The sequence below is a fragment of the Melopsittacus undulatus genome, chromosome 1, assembly GCF_012275295.1.
Source record: "Melopsittacus undulatus isolate bMelUnd1 chromosome 1, bMelUnd1.mat.Z, whole genome shotgun sequence".
Classification (NCBI taxonomy): domain Eukaryota; kingdom Metazoa; phylum Chordata; class Aves; order Psittaciformes; family Psittaculidae; genus Melopsittacus; species Melopsittacus undulatus.
Genome location: NC_047527.1, coordinates 99,795,115 through 99,812,605, shown reverse-complemented (window position 1 = coordinate 99,812,605; position 17,491 = coordinate 99,795,115). Strand labels below are relative to the sequence as shown.

The 17,491-nt window shown below is 43.2% G+C and overlaps 1 protein-coding gene across 1 annotated transcript; it reads right to left on the bottom strand.

The window, feature by feature from the left end:
- Nucleotides 1–1,916: 1,916 nt before the first annotated feature.
- Nucleotides 1,917–16,603, bottom strand: ARF1 (ARF GTPase 1). The gene is made up of 5 exons (XM_005150000.2): nt 16,447–16,603; nt 6,283–6,462; nt 5,372–5,482; nt 4,590–4,714; nt 1,917–3,476 (listed from the first exon to the last, which is right to left on the bottom strand). Exons 2-5 carry the CDS (start codon nt 6,428–6,430, stop codon nt 3,315–3,317), a joined length of 546 nt encoding a protein of 181 aa, XP_005150057.1. The 5' UTR covers nt 6,431–6,462; nt 16,447–16,603; the 3' UTR covers nt 1,917–3,314.
- Between the last annotated feature and the right edge of the window lie 888 nt (nt 16,604–17,491).

Below are 17,491 nucleotides of genomic sequence, written 5' to 3'. Positions count from 1 at the left end.
CTCCAGCTCTACCAAGCCCAATGCTGGCAGGGCTGTGGCACAGCCATCCTGGGGCAGTTCAGCCTGACCAGGGGAGCTCCCTCTGCCCAGCTTCCTCTGCCTCCCCAGGGAGGTTGCACCTCTGGCTCCCTGTGCCCAGAGAACTCACACACATTTACTATGGGCTGTGAGCAGATGCCTTCCCCAACTCCACAGCCAGATGTTTTGCAGCTCAGTCTCTCCCACTCTCTCCCTTTTGAAACCTCTGCCAAAGTTTTACCCCCTGCCTGTTGCTGTTCCCGGCTGGACTGTGGTGGAATCACACCAGAACCAATGCTTTGTGCTCACCCTTCCCCTGGGCATGAGCTGACTCCTGCCTGGATGGGTGGCTAAAACCCCAGGGCTGGGCTTAGTCCAGGATAGAGCAGAGGGCACATCAGGCTCCCTCAGCTTGCTGATTGTGCGGAATCACCAGTGCATTCCACATCTTTTCCTCCTTCCAGCCCTGGCCAGCAGCAAGTTCTGAACATAAGGGTGCAGGATCTGCAGCGTGGCCAGGACAGCTGTGTCAAGTCACCCTGGCCAACATGCCTCAGGTGAAAGCCATTGCTTAAGCCGAGGCTGAGCTTTCACAGCAGGTCATCCACCTCTTTCAGGGTGGGAAATGAAGGAGGAAGGGGGTCTCTGTTTATTTCAGCAGTGCAAAGTGTTACCAGCAGAAGAGCTGTAGTTCAAGTTGAGTCGTTCTCTTCAAGTTCAAAGAAGCTGTGGCTGCCACATCCCTGGCAGTGTTCAAGGCCAGGTTGGATGGGGCTTGGAGCAACCTGGTCTGGTGGAAGGTGTCCCTGCCTGTGGCAGGGGGTTGGAATTGGATGAGCTTTAAGATTCCTTCCAACCCAAACCAGTCTGATTCAAGTCCAAAGCCCTCTCAGACCAGGAACAGACATCCTGCCCTATTAGGCATGTGGAGATCCTGATTCAGAGCTTGAAACTCAAGGCAAGAATAACCTGACCTGCAGGAGTTTTGTAATCCTGTTGTTTGCCCAGTATTATTTACCCTTTACTACTGAAGCGAGCCCAAGGAACAGACCTGGGGCTCAGGCAGCACTTGCTGAGGAACCTGAATCAACCCACTCCCCTACCTGCCACTCACCCAGCCAAAGACAAGGCAGAGACAACACCCTTTATACTCAGTGAGCCTCTGCCCAACAGGTCAGCCCCAGAGAAAAGCATGCTCAGGCTGAGGGCAGCTCTGTGTACACACGCTAAGCAGCTACGGTGCTGCTTGAAGGATTCAGAGAGGAAACAAAACCTGGGGAGCAAGGGGGAGTGTGATCTGTTGATGAGAGAGCAATCATCCAAAAACCGACAGTGAGAAAACCGATGCGAGCTCAGCAGTCTATGGACTGTACTGCTGTTGTTTCCAGCCACACTGCAGTCCTCTCTCATAACCACCCAAAGCCTCAGGGTTTGAGGTAGATTGCTCTCTAATCTGTATGATACACCTTCCACCTTACAGATTTAAGCCTGTGAAATGGTCCAGAGGGGAAAACACATACACTAAAGTGTTTAAAAAGGTAGACTTCGTATTTCTCACCCCAAAAAAACCCTGCTAATTCACATGTCTTATCCCTAAGTGGGATTATCAGGAAGAACAATCCTGTGGGAAGTGATGGAAGCTGCTGCAGCTCAATAGACGTCCCGAGGCAATTAAGGGACTCCAGCAGAAGCCAACCATCACCAGCAGACAAGACCAGAGAACTGCTACCTACCTCTTCACCTCCATGAGTCCAACTAGGAATGACAGATTATTTGGGAAACATAGGAGATATCCCAAAATTGTCATGCAAACTGACATAGCAAAACTCTGGTTGGGTCGGTCTTAATCCAGCAGCAAGTACTGTACAAAGATGATACAAAACAACGTGATACCAGTGCAAGTTTCATGAAACTTTTTATTCAACAAGTATTTAATTATGATTCTGCCAAGATGATCAAATGAACAGCAAGGCATAAAAAACATGAAATAGTTAAGAGATTTTATTCTAATAGCTTTAATTACAGTGCTTGTTTGTCGAAATGAAAACTGAAAACAAGTATACAAAACAGTTGATTACTAAGTGTGTATTGAAAGCAATAAAGGTTTCCACAACACTAAATAAACCAGTTCTGATAGTTCCTCGAGTTAAAGTTTAACAGCTCCAGCTTCTTCAGTGTTTTATCAAAATACAAAAGAAAAGGTCTTTTTTTCTGATGGCAAATCTGAACCTTGCAGTATGAGGGATGCCAAGGGTTTTCACACATATACAGATATGGGATTGTTCCAAAATGGGATTGAATACTTCTAGAGTGGAATGACTCTCCAAACTCTCATGCTTTTTTTTTTCCTAGACGCTATACATAGATGTTTGGTGTTTTTCATGGCAATTCTTGCGTTAAGTACAGTACTTTCTGCCTCTAGAGCTTAGGACTAGTACAGGCTGTGCTTTCTGTGGAAAGGTTTGCCTTCTGGAGTGGTTTACACACAAGAAAAGTACAAAACACTTGTGAAAAATACGACAAAATGTTGACTTCTGGAAATTATTTCAAGTTCAATGGAAGTGATAAACCTCACCTTAACCGAAAGTCAGATGTTTAGCATGAGTCTGCAAAAGCTCATCTAAACCAGGTCTGACAAATCTATGAACAAATATGAGCACACACTGTGAGCTACAGAAAGAGCCAGAGATGTACTGGTTATGAACTGTTCTTTAACCAGATGAAGCCAATTGGGTGTCGATCATTGCTTCACCATCTCGAAAGAATCAAAAGTCACCACTCAGAGCTACAACAGCAGAAGCTACGTCAAACATTGGTATGTTGAAGTGTTTTTACTTTTCCTTGACTATTTAAAAAAATACAGAATTCAGGTTAAAAACCAATCGCCAAAATCGATCTCACAGATCTCACAACCCAGCCGAGATAGTATACAGCTCTACTGCACGAGGACCACTGGCAACCCTTATGTTGACCCACTGAAATCCCTTCCGAGTACTAAACAGTGAGTTGATTCTTTACAATAAAAAAGCTGAGTAATATTGCATAGGAGTACCAGAAACTGCCTCATTGGAAACAAAAACTATTTACATTAAATAAGAAACCTAACTGTTTTCAGGCTTGTATTTGCCACATTTACAGCATGATGCAATATATACTGTGACAAAAGAAATGAAAACAGCTTCCGGCACTCAATACCACAAAGTAGCACAGTTTGCCACATTAGAGTAAAGCGAAGGGCGAATAGGAGGAAATAAGAGGGAAGGGTGGAAAAAGAGGGAAGAGGAAGATTTATGGTTTCATTTCTGGTTTCGGAGCTGATTGGACAACCAGTCCAGTCCTTCATAGAGACCATCTCCACTAGTAGCACAGGTTGCCTGGATATACCAGTTCCTGTGACGAAGAGAATGCAGTCCAAGTTTGTCTGTGATTTCTGCTGCATTCATTGCATTTGGCAGGTCCTGAGGGAAGGAAGAAGAGTCAATTTCTCCCCTACTCACCAAGAAGAAATGCCCACCTCCCTCAGCCGTTTTTGATCATTAGTTTTAAGAAGAAAGCTATAAGAGCTCTTAGAACTTCTCTTTAAGAAAAACTTGGATTGCTTCTATACTCCAGCTATTTCCCCTCTACTGGCAAAAGTGTAAAGGCTGAACAACACTATCAAAAGCACTTACTACAGAATATTTCTCTTCAGAAAACAGAAGACAGCTGACATTTGGATCAAGTCATCAGGCACTTTACTGCTGACCCTGAACCGCTTAAAATTCAAGGCCATTTCATTCACTTTCCACTCAGGAAAGTGTATTTTCGTGGTTTTGTTTTTTTTTTTTTTTTTGACTGCAGATATGACTTAAGGTCAAGTTCTAACATAAAGTAGTACTTGACTTAGTACAGCTCTGCACTGTTCTTGCTCTCCAGCCTACACAGGTTCCTCTGAATGATATCCCTTTTCCCTCCAGCGCATCAGTTGCACCACACAGCTCGGTGTTGTCAGCAAAATTGCTGATGGTGTGCTTGATCCCAGCAGGATGCTGCTCTTACCATAAGTTTACTAGCCCTGTTTAAGGCCAACTTTTGGGTTTAAGCTACCAAGGCCCTTACAAACAGTAAGAGGCAGACCTCTCAGCTCACTCTGTGGCCTAGAAGTGCTCAGCTCACAGGTCAACACAAATGGATTAAAAGTCAGCAGAGTGCTTCCACCACCACAGGTAGTGCCTCTCAACACTCCAATAGACTATTTCAGGGAGGTTCTGGCATTCTGCCCTTCCTCTCTGTTTGGAAGAAGTTTGGGCAGGTGCTGTACTTGAGCCAAGCCAACCTTAAAAATAAATTAGTAGAATGCTTCCCCAACACTGAAAATACAAATTTCTATTAGCCAAGAAAGATACTCCTCCAGATGGGAACAGAGTAATTCAATCTACAGGCTTCCTGTCTTCAACAGAACTGACTGGACAGTCACTGAGAGTTTATCTATTATTACACTGAAACCCCAAACATCTACGTTGAACATTAGCACTTAAAGTATATTGTACATTTCCAAGAGTTCTTACAGCAAGACATCATTCTGGGCATACCTGTTTGTTAGCAAACACTAATAAAACAGCATCTCTAAGCTCATCTTCTGCCAACATTCTCATAAGCTCTTCTCTGGCCTCATTCACTCGTTCTCTGTCATTACTATCAACCACAAAAATCAGACCTAGAAATAAGCAAACAATCAGAAAAAACATACCAGAAGTTATTTACAAATGATAAATACCTCTGGAGGTCAGAGCTAAGCTTTAAAGATAAATTAATGCAAAACACTATTACTAGAAAAACAGATTTCTTATTACTGTAATCTCATGTCTGAGAGAGTGTGTTCTTGCTGAAAGCTGGTGAAAGCAAGTGCTAGTTTGTATTTATGTTTTTGGAAATTGTATGCTTTAACTATATAACCACTCGGTATTTTCCAGTGAGTAGCAACCCTTGAATTCCTGTGACAGGACTCAAATTCATGCACATTATAAAGACACACCAGCAGCAGAAGTGACAAACTCTCAGTTCCCAGGGCTGTTAAAGCTTGTAGTAAAGACTTTGAAGTGAGGGCAGAAAGCTGTGACGCTTACAAAAGAAAAGCAGAATTTGGAACTTGCTCTGAGTCAGATGAACAAGGAAGACTGGTTTCTAGATTTCCTCCCATCCCTCTTTGAACCTGCGCTAGCTTCACAGAAGAACCAGACCAGCACACAAACACACCCTTAATAATAATAAATATTTCCACATACCCCCAAGAAACTTGCAGAATTATCCTAGCAAGGACATTAAAAAAAGCTTTTGGATTCTGGAAACCTGCAGTTTAAGCATCTGGACTCACCTTGTGTGTTCTGAAAATAATGGCGCCAGAGTGGTCTGATCTTATCCTGACCACCTACATCCCAGACCGTGAAGCTAATGTTCTTGTATTCTACTGTTTCCACATTGAAGCCTAAAAGAGAAATTGTGGCAAAAATCTCAGTTAAACACAGGTGGCCCTGGACCTATTGAATTTACCAAGTCATGCTCAGAATGTTAATGTTCAAAAAGTTATCTCAAAATTTAAATCTACTATAAATAAGCAGAATTCTACACTGAAGACCTCAAAGCAGACAAACATGGGTTCTCTGAAGCTCCTCCTCACACCCCCACTGCAATCAAACAAACAACAGCTCTAATTGGTATCCATGCAGCTACAAAATGCAGCACAAACTATGTTACATAAAAATCCCATGAGCTTTAAGGGCTACAAACAAAGTGTGTCTCTGATAAAGCAGTCACCCTCAAAAAATCATCTGGGTTGGAAGGGACCTTAAAGATCATCTAGTTGCAATCCCCTGCCACAGGCAGGGATACCTTCCAGTAGAGCAGGTCGCTCCAAGCCCATCCAACCTGGCCTTGAACACTGCCAGGGATGGGGCAGCCACTGCTTCTCTGGGCAACCCGTGCCAGTGCCTTGCCAGCCACACAGGGAAGAACTTCTTCCCCAGGATCCTATCTAAATCTGTCAGTTTAAACCATTCCCCCTTGTCCTAACCCTACATGCCCTTGTAAACCTCCCATACCAGAACATCTGGCTGTGCCATCTCCATACCATGGTTTTAGCAACTGTTTTTTCTGACAGGCAGGTTACTTAATTCAGCAGAGTGGCAACCAAGATAAGATACCGCTGAAAACAGTAAGACCCAAATCTCAAAGCAAGCACCTATATAAATGTTAAACAAAAAAACCCACAAACAACCCACAACTTACCTATAGTAGGAATAGTAGTTACTATTTCACCAAGTTTAAGTTTGTACAAAATAGTAGTCTTTCCTGCGGCATCCAGACCAACCATTAAAATACGCATTTCTTTTTTGCCAAAAAGGCCTTTGAAGAGGTTAGCAAAAATATTTCCCATGCTTGAGATAGGTTTTCACTGGCCAGTGAAGTCTGGAGGAAAAAGATCACAGTATCACTCACTAGTTACCAATGGCTGTGGGCTGACTAAAGAAACAACCAACAAAAATATCAGGTAATACACATCCTGTACAGACATCACCATACACATTTTTTCCCCACAATGAAGCAATACAAAGATGAACAGATATACCGAAACTAATAAAATGCTAATAAAACAACATGACTTTGAGTGCTTTAAATCTTTGAGCTATCCTTTCAGAAGTTTTAGTATTAAATGCTGTTCTCAAACTTTTGTTTCCAGAATATATGGTTTGCTTTCAACACAACTGACCGCTTCAGGTACTTTTGGTCCCACACATTCATAAGATAATTTATCTACAGTCTAAAGTGTCTCCAGAAAATATACTTTTTAAAAAACTCAACCTGAAGTTAAAAAGCTTTAAATGTGTGCTCATCTCTTTGCTACTCAGCACACCAATAGCTGGTCCTTCTTTTGTGAAGGAAACTCAGAATATAGCTTGGATTCTCTCCAACTCAAAACAGCTTCCTTCCTCTCAATCCCTAAGGAAACAGCCTGCGAACATGATGTAAATACAAAGCAGTATTACTTACACTACCATTGGAATGAAACTTCTAGGAAGCAAATCCATTTACTGAAACTATGGAAAAATAGCCCCATTAAAAGATAATGGCACAGAAATAAATGCTGTTTCCTTCACTGCCAGTACTTCTGCTTGGACACTTAGAAGCTATCTGGATAACCAGGAGCTTCCCGTTTAGAAACTGGAGGTACTACCCATCTATTTCAGCCCTCACAGACTCTCTCTGTGCCCTTGGGACAGGATTCACCCCACCACAAATTTCCCACCTTTCTAAACTTACTTCTACGCAGTTTACAGTTTGAGGTCACTAAGAAAACAATTATTCTGCTCATATAAAGCATAAAGAAGCAGTCTGAAAGCTTTACAGTAAGACACAGATGAGTACGTTACATCGTGATAGTGATTCACTCCTCTACTGATGGAAGCTCTCAGATGTCAGCTTAAAAAGAAAAGACTAAGCCCAGCTGAAAATACATGCTTAAGACAGAAGAAGCACATATAGCCGAAATTCGTAACAGTCAAAGGATGGGCTTCCTGTAAATCAAGTCACACAATTTGAAATGTAACATGAAGTTTGAATCATCTCTTGAAGATACCCTGTATTTCATAATGCAGCTCTGTGCCTGAAGCAAAATCCTTGCTTGAAACAGACTTTACAAAATACATATTTAAGACCATTAAAACAAGCTTTGAACCACAGAACAATAATCTGTCCAGTTCCATTTAGTGCCCTGCTAGGGACGTATTAAGTCTGCCTTCCTCACTCTACTCTGGGAAAGGTCTAGGCAGTTCTGCTCTTCTCAGGAAGCTCTGCTGGATGCAATTTTTAACCAAAACTTCAGCACTAACATTAACCAAGTCACATGTCTTAGCACAAGAAGCTCAAGCTCCATAGTGAAGGTCAGAGTCCACTCCCGAGTTCCTGAATGACATCACCACTTCAACTTACTGAAGTAACTCAAAGTTTCATTTATTTCATATGATTGAAGGTCAATGTGATCAAAACTTGAAAACTAAGCTCCTCTGTAAGCCAGACAGGGCAGCCTGTGGATTACAATCAAATGGAAGGTTTAAAAGTTCTATTATTCCACCATTTCCTTCATATTTCTGTAGCACAACCATGAATATTCAACTCCCACTTGAATATATGAAAGCTGTATAAACAGGAAAGCTAATTAGGAAGTAGAGAAAACAGTTTTGCTAGAGTTCCCATTTATCCAGATCACACACACAGCAGGAAATCTCACTCCCCAGCCCACAACAGCAGCTCTTGCAGAGCTGGAGGGGAAGAAGACTGCAGAGCTTTCCTTTGTCCGGCCACTCTCATGTCATTTCTATCTTGTACTTTGCCTGAAAAGCAACAGTCAGGGTTGAACCGTATCCTTTTACCAGAACTCTTGTAATGCTCCAAAATGACCATAAGAACTTCTGAGCAAGAAAACCTTAAGAAGCCCTGTGAAAGATTTTGTTTCTGCATATTTAAAAGCATAATAGGTTATTAAATGCTTTGATCAATAGTAGTAGCACAGCAAAATCTTAGTGTTTACATTCATGGCATCTTTCCACACCCTGGAGAAGTCATAGTCTGTTGAACAAGTTGCTTACACTTCGCACTAACAGTAGTGAATCCCATTAGATCCTTGTTTTCCTGCCAGCTATTTCCAGGTCAAGTCTGCCTTCCATCACTGAGGAAGTCTTTATAACCACTGTTTTTATACCCCTCTCCCCCCACCTTTTTTTTTTCTTCCACAAAAAGTAAAAATAAGATACATTAAAGCACTTGGTTTCCATTTTCTTCTTGTTTTCTTCCACATTCCTACTTTCCAAACCACTTCTGTAACTTATTTGATACTTCAGGGTAGGCGACGTTGCAGAAAGTCTGATTTATTTTTATAGACAGTAAAGTGTAGTTTACAGCCCATACTCTGTAAGACAAGTGTGTTTAGATGCTGAATAGAAAGTAGCAGAATCACTGCTGTCTAAAAGAAATATACTAGGTGAAACCCATCTGCAGAACTGCAACAAACTATTGTGGTTCCCACCACTGACTTGTTAGATACTCCTGGGGCAAAAGAGAGGGTCTTCATCTTCACCATCCTCCGACCAGCACCTAAAAATCACGTTAATCTATTGCCACAGAAAAGGAAATCATACTCCCATGGTTTGTACATTATGCTCCTCTCCCTACACTGTCCCTGTCAGTATTTCCTTACTTTCTATTATCTAAGCAAAAGTACCTCAAGTTCCTTCCTCAGTATCATTAAAACCCCCAACCAAATCATCATCACATCTGTGATCAGCCATCAGGTCTCTGCTTTTTTCCTGCCATGAAACATCACAGACACTACCATAGCAGAAACTGCTGCTGCAGTTTAGAGCTGCTTCCCAGGACTTTGCTGCCATCCATTAATACAACTCAGCTGAGAGATCATAAGATTATTTCTGCTTTACTTCAGATCTGAATCTGCTTATTTTAATTCTCATTTCAGTCCACTAGTTGGACTATGAGAACATACACAGTCTGAAAATACGGGTAAATTTAAGACCTTTTTAGGTTAACCAAGCAATCCTCTTACTTTTCAGGCATCTTTAATACTCACAGTATCAAGACTTGCCAATATATTGCCTATATGCTATACTGAAGCTTAACTTTCCCTCAACCCAAATGCTGTCGGTAATTGCTACACCAATCATTTTAGAAGTCCAAGTCCAATAAAATGCCTGGAAACATAAAAGACTATGGCTTGTGAGGTGCTTGTAGTACTTCAGCACATCTTCAGAAGAGGCATCTATATGGTTCAGTAGGAAGTGTATGAAAGGGGACAATTTGAATCAATAGCAGACTATTTTTGCAGTGCTTAGTGTGCATGTGCTCTCAAGTGCAACATCAGCTTGTAGAAAAGGAAGCTCATCACCCCCTCAATCACCCCAAAACTGAACTGTGTATGACTGTTGTTTCTCCCTGGCTATCAAAGCCCTGAAGTACACCTTAACTAGTTTACTCCACCTCAAGATCCTCACTGCAGTAAAAACCTGTTAGGCAGGTTCAAGTAAGATATCATGTGCCATTGGTAAATAGCAAGGCACACACTCACTGGGTAAGACTGCAGTTTTGTTTCAGGAAACAAGGTATTTTCAGCAGCCTGTTTTCTAGCAAGTGATACATTTTGATAAGCAATTAGGAGAACAGGCAGCCTTTTTCAGAAAGGCTCAGTGCAGTGAGTTAAAAATGAATGAGTGTCTGCAAGAGCAGGGAGCCTTGTGTCTGCTAAAGCACAATGGTCCACAAGTAAGAACTGGAATTTGCTTTTATTAATTGCAGGTGGTTGGAATAAAAGCTCTGAGGAATATCTCAAGGCTGAAGATTATTCAGCACTTAATCTTCTGCAGCATTTGATATTTAACTGTATATTAATGCATTTTTTATGTCATTTCATTCAGACTGCTTATCTTGAGAAGTCAAATACCCTTCTTGGATGAGCTGTTAGTTAACAAGCTACCCCAGAGAACTATGACCAGAAGGGTATGCAGTACATCAGAGACAACTATAAGTACAGCTACATCTTGAAGAGTCTGCATAACCGTAATTTTACACCCCTGGAAAAGTTCTTTTCAACCACATAGTGATTAAACTTCCCTAAGTCAGGAATTGTGGAAAATGCCACCATTTCAGCTTCACATCGTTTGTTTAAACATGCCAGAGCAGACAAAAATCAGAGGATGCCATATGCATTACTTAGTTAAATTATACCTGCAGTATATACATACCTTTATTTCACTTCTACGTACCAGCACTTAGCACATAGGGCTCCCACAGTGAAAAAACACTCAAAATTTACCAAATGGAATAACCACAAAGTTGCTGGGCACAATCACTTTGTCAATCTGTAGCCAAAAAAATACCAGCAGCCATGAAGGTAAGTCAAGAAAACAATTCTCTGTCTCCTCTCTGCACAGCACAGCAAGATAGAGACACAGAAGGCATCTATTGTCTCTGGAACTATTATGTCTCTCTAGGATGTTTGTATCTCGGTTGAAGTGCCTGTTTCAAGGAGAGACAAACATGGTGCTGCTACCAATGACACATTACACAGATAATGCATTACACAGATAAAATCAGTCAAAATACTAATGCTAAAGCACAAGCTAGCAGCCCTAGCAATTGCAAGTTTACCAAAAAGCTTTTTCCTAGTAGCTTTCTGCATCTTGTTTTATTTGCTTAGACATCTATGGCAAGTAAAACTGGTGCCCTTACAAAAACAACTGATCTACTACCAAGAGCATGTCTCCATTTAAAATGTACTTGACATTGGCCTAAGCATTAACTCCACCTCTAATACAATTAGAAAACCCCCAACCTCAGAATTCCTAGCCTGGTATTAACACCCCAGTTTTATCAGTCACAGGAGAACAAAAATTGATCAATTTGTTACATACATCCAAGATAATCCCCTTGTGAAGACAACACATGGTGTATTTGTTAGCTACTCTTAAATTGTGTGTAGTCTATGCCTAGTGATGACAGTATGGTCTGAAGTAATTCAAATCAACACAAATACCGATTTGAAATCTAGACAGTTATCACTAACTGGCTTGTATCATGTTTGCACTTTACAGCAGTTCAGAAAGTTTAATATTAAATGTCAAGAAAAGCAAAATATTCACACAAAGGATCACCAAACTCATGGTGTAAACAAGAAACGAGAAAGTTTAAAAAAAAAAAGAAAAAATCAAGCTCAACAGCTGTTACTGGTGTTACATGCAAGAACAACTGGCAAATAATTTAAAGTGCAAATCTAACTTGGCAGCTTGTTCTTCACAATATAAAGCGTGATTTAAAAGAGAATGGGAGAAGTGATCCAACAAGAATAGAACACTGCTAAAATTTAGGCTTCCTCTAGGGCTGCAGTATTTCACACCACCAGTCAGCAGGCACAGCCAGTTAAGGACAGCTGCATTGTTTTGAATTTCAAGTAATTTATTTACAGACTAAAGTGTTCTGTTACAGCAAAATCTGAAAGCCAGTCTTGGTCAAAAAACTTATTCATATATACCCAGAGTGGCCCAATACACAGCTATACCATTACAGCTATATTTAACTACTTCTAGAAGCTGCTTGCTGACCGTCCCCAGCTGATAACCTGAGTGAAAGATGACTATATATTAACTCAAGCCCTTTAACTCTGGGGCCTTAACAGTGGAATTTAGCCTAGATAATTTTGATTTGAGCTACTTTAGACTATACTAACATTGCTAGGCATAAACTACATGCAAAATTTAAAAGTAGCTAATAAGTAAGCCAGGTTCTTTCTTCACCAGGGGACTACCTTGGACTTAAACAACATTGTAATAAAGGCCATTTCAAGAACCTCTTCTCAGTGCAATTCATTAACAGTAAGTCCCCATTCCTTTATAGTTGTACCCATCAAAACTAGGAAAATGGTAACTGTGGAGATCAAAATCTACCACAAAATCTATGACAATTTTTCCCCCACGCATGAGATGGAAAAGGTGCCCTAAATTATGTCTTTTAGGAAAGGTTTGAGGAAAGGTAGTGGCATTGAAGCATGACATAAAAGATAAATATTGCACTTGTATTTGATGAGGCATGGCTAGCCACTGTAGGCTTGCAGTGATCAACTAAAAAGTGCCCCGATGCACACATTTTCAATGCAGACAGAGGACAAGTCAACTGCAAGCAAGAAGCCAGGTGAAAGAAAATCCAACACAGAGCTGCTCCTTATGAAGCACCTTTGTTCAACCCAAGTAGGCTGAACACCTTGCTGTCTATACACATTACCCAGATAGCGTATTTTCCACATGCTGTAATATTCTCTCGAGAGCACTGGGATCAGAGTCACAGGAAAACAGAAAATATTTCCACTTACAAGATCAAAACAAGGGCAAAAGAGAGAAAACTTCCTTTTGGGTCAGGCCTATTTCTTAACCACAAGAATTCCTAAAATACTGGTCAGAATAAAACAGAGTCAGTATCAAGCAAAGATGGCAGGTTGCTTGGCTTGATACTAAAAAATATCAGGTTTCATAGAATGGTTTGGGTTGGAAAGGACCTTAAAACTCATTCAGTTCCAAACTCCTACCACAGGCAGAGACACCTTCCACTAGACCAGGCTGTTCCAAGCCCCGTCCAACCTGGCTTTGAATACCACCAAGGATGGGGGTACAGCTTCTCTGGGCAACCTGTGCCAGCACCTCACCACCCTCACATTACAGTTATTCCCTTATTTTCACCTTCAAGCAGGAGGGCAAGCTACTTCTATTTCATACCCAGTGAGAAAAATATTCTATTTAAAAGATAGGTGGAAATGTACCGGAGCTGTTGCTGTTCATGCTTTTAGACAAAGCACATCCATCACATCCTTGAAGTCTGCCTGTACCTGCACAGGAAATAAAGAGGTGCCACTAAAGCAGCTGTGACACCCAAGTACAGACTGAGTCTTCATATTCACCTGTTCAACAGTGGGTACTCGCTGCTGTGAGGACCTGCTATTTCTTTCCAGATAAGCACTGCTTTTTTCCTTTTTTTTTTTTTTTTTGAGGCTGAGCTATTCACAAGTTAAAAATCTTCAGTTTTAAGCCAAATATCCTGTTATTCATTCCCAGCAACTGGGCAGTAAGTCAACATTTAGACTCACAGTAGAAACAGCAAGAATTCACATGAGAGCTTTGGTAATAAAATTGGCTTTTGGTGAATTTTTTGTCAATTTTGGCCAATTTTTGTCAAAGTAGAGCCCATGCAGCTGGTCACTGCTACAAAATCAGTGTATGAATAAGAGCTATATTAGACAGGGGAGTTTTATTAGAACTGAAACATCAGCAGAAGCAGTAGCACAGTCAATGTTTCAATGTTTGCATGTGTTAGAAACAAGAAATAAAATTGGATACTCACGAGTAGAAAGAAAAAAACCCATGCTGAATAACAGAAAAACAGCTGCTGTAGTAAGGAAGCTGATTATAAACTTCTTTACTCATCAGTTAAAGAAAGAGAATAAATGGCTGAGGACAGTGCTAGCTCTAATACAAGCTCTGTAGCATTCCAGGAGCAAAACTTACAAGAGATTTCTAAAAAAAAAGAATCAGAACTATTCCTTTTCAGAAGTTAACTTACAATCACCATATTTACCCACTATACGGCAATCTAAAGGCTGCTGAAATCCATCAAAATTCTTGCCTGAAAGTCCATCTTTACACATCTCAGCAGCTTTTATTTCTAAGGAGACCTTTTCTTTTTAAAGAAAGATGGTTTTTTAAATGTCACCCCTGCAAATTCAGCTGGAATCGTGGGTTGTGAGCTTTTCCTCCTTCCACCAGTTAATGCAACCAATAGGTTATCTGATAATAGTGCCTCAGCAAGATTCAGAAATGCTACTGCTTAAAGCAGGCTTTCAAACAGATGTAACTGGAGCACACATGAGAATTTGGTGAATTACAAGGACTAGAATCCAGCCCCCTACTCTTACACACATTTTATTTGCCTTGAAAATCTGTGACTAGTCCTGCCCCCTGCTTGGTCAGTGTGATTTAGCACACACAGGGAACTATGCGCACCGAGCAGAATTGCACCACCCCTGCCCAGTCCCTTTTCAGATTCCAACTATTTCACAACTAGGCAATCTTAAAAATTCAGCATATGTCTCAGACCATCGGGGACTGACTTACATTCAGGTGTTTGCCTCTTAACACAATCCAGCACCTACTAAATACATCAGAGACCACTGCAGAAGCAAAGGCTTTTCTGAGCAACACATCTGTTTGAAACATTTTTACTCTTGATGCTCTACCACGGGAGAAGCTTCAAAAACTTGGCAAAGCCTGAGTTTAAAAGGTTCAAGCGAGGTGAGTTTCCTCACCCTTTCACCCAATGTAATTACTACAACAGGGAAAGCAGTCCAACAGGGTTCTCAAGCACTACAGACATGTTTTTAACAGAGGAAGTCAGTGGCATCACACCAACCCTGTAAACTTTCCTTTTGGAGAATCCCTTTCTATATTCATAACACTATGAGTACGTACACTGACAATATGATTATAAAACCCATGAACAAGAGCCAAGAAGAGATCCTCTGGCTCAGCTACAGTTCTTTTTTTCCTACACAAGTGCTCCAAATAGGTAGCTAATATAACGATATTGCTAAGTGACCTTGGACAATTTACTCTGACTTGGTTTCTTTGCCTGAAAAATAAGGTTAATGAAATAACCTAGGAAAGGGTGTTGTAAGCCTTGTGGCTTGCAAAACAAGAGTTCAAAGTATTAGATAAATAGTTCATATTTTAGTTATTGACAAAACTACATTTCAAAACAAGACTGCTGAATACAATTCTAATCAACCTGTGGAATTTGATTTGGCAAGAGACTAGCAGCAAAGCAACAAGGTCAATGTCAAACACAACATTTAGGCAGTTTTATGACCCAGCCGAGTTTTAGCTGTGCTCTGCTGGTGCAAATACTCTGTGAAAGGGTTAGCATAGCTCACCTATCCCTCTATCAGACAGAGGTTATCAGCCTGAAGTATCACGTTAACGACTCACAGAGAAAGGATATAGTATTTTCAGACAGAATATAATATCCTCCCACCAGGTGCTGCTACGCTAAGGAAAACTGATCTCCTAGACCATCAAACCAAGCCACGGACAGCACAGTTTGCTCCAGGCTAAAGCTCGACTTCTTGCCATCACCCCCTCACCACAGCAGAAAACCCTACTCAGCAGCCAAGGGCTTAGTTGAAAACAACCTCTCTCATACAAGTTTCATTGAAGCTTCCTTTCCCCAGCCGCGCTACCAAATCTCTGAGGTCCGCTACGATGAGGGCTTCGGGGGAAAAAGAAAACGAAGAAATACCTCTCTCCCCAGACCCGTTCACGGGCGGGGCCGAGGCCGGAATGAGAGTTTGGGAAGAGAGAAGCCCATCCCGTCTAATTCTTCCGATAGGGGGAGCGGCGCCGGGCCCTATGCAGCTGCAGAGGGTCGGCGCGATTCCCCCCTCCAGTCCCAACCCACGCCTCTCCAGCAACGAAACGATAAGGCTAGCACCCCTCCCGCCCCGACCCAGCCACCCAACCCCAAAGGCGTGATGGAGGGGGACGGATGGGGCAGCGCCACTGCAAAAGGCCCGCCGCCCCCCAAGGCCTGCGCTGCGGCCTGGCTACCGTTTCCTCCTGCTGCCGGCAGCCGCGGTGGGGTGGGAGGAAGAATTAAAAAAAAGGATGGAAAGAAGCGACCGAGCCCGCTCCCCCAGCGCCAGCCGCCCGCTCCTCTCAGCGCCAAGGCCGCGGCACCTCACACCCGGCCAAGGGCCGCCGCCTCACCCGGCAGCCGCGGGGTTGTGAGCGGGGGAGCTCGGCAGCGGGCTGGGGCTGAAAGGAGAGAGAAGGAAAATGTGAGTGAACCCACCGACGTCGGCTGCTGCCCCGGACAGTGTGTGTCTGTCCTCGCACCGTCCCGCTCGGAGTCGGCTTCCCCCTGCACCTTCTCAGCCGCTCTCCGCCCAGGCACACAAGATGGCGGCACTGGCCGGCCACGTCAGTGCCAGCCCCGCGCGCGGCACCATGGGTAACCGAGGAGGGCAGCAGGGGGCGGAGCTGAAGGGGAGGGAATGGGAGGGGCCACGGCGGGAGCCACGGCCCTGCATAGGCGGGCGGGTCCTAGGGCTGGCCACGCCCCCATCGAAGCCACGCCCCTGCCGCTCGGCGTGCGCTGCCCAGCCTGGTCATGCCCGGATGTGGGCGGGGCATGCGCGATTTTGGCGTGCAGCGTGGGGTGGATGTCGGTCCGTTGAGCTGTCGTTTGTGGTGTACCGGCTGTCGTGCATAGTGCATTAATGTGTGTGTGTGTCTGTGTGTCTGTGTCTGTTCTGCGTTCTCCGCTCCCGGGGACGTGCCCTTTTGCCAAGGCGGGCGAAGGACCGCGCTGCTGGCTTGCTCGTGTTGGGTTGTTCGGGGATGCGTGCGGCAGCCATTCCATGCAGATGTGTCGCGCTGGGTGCTCAGGCAGGTGGTCGTGCCTTACATTGAGAGATGTCCGTGCACCCTGCTCGGGATTCATGGGCGGCTGATAGTGCCGGTGTGCTCTATGCCTTTAGCGGCATCGGCTGGGCATCGACGTCTTTACTGCATAGGCAGAAAAGAAAGGCAAGAAAAACACTTAAAGCTCCTTTACCCAAAATAAAACAGGACTACAGAGAAGGACGTACTTTCCCAGACAGCTCTGCTGCCACTTCAGGTTGTCTTTGAGACAAGGCAGGGTTTCACAGAATCACAGAATGGTTTGGGTTGGAAGGGACCTTAAAGTTCATCCAGCTCCAGCCTCCTGCCACAGGCAGGGACACCTTCCCCTAGACCAGGTTGCTCCAAGCCCCGTCCAACCTGGCCTGGAACACTACCAGGGATGGGGCAGCCACAGCTTCTCTGGCCAATCTGTGCCACCAGCTCCTCAGTGC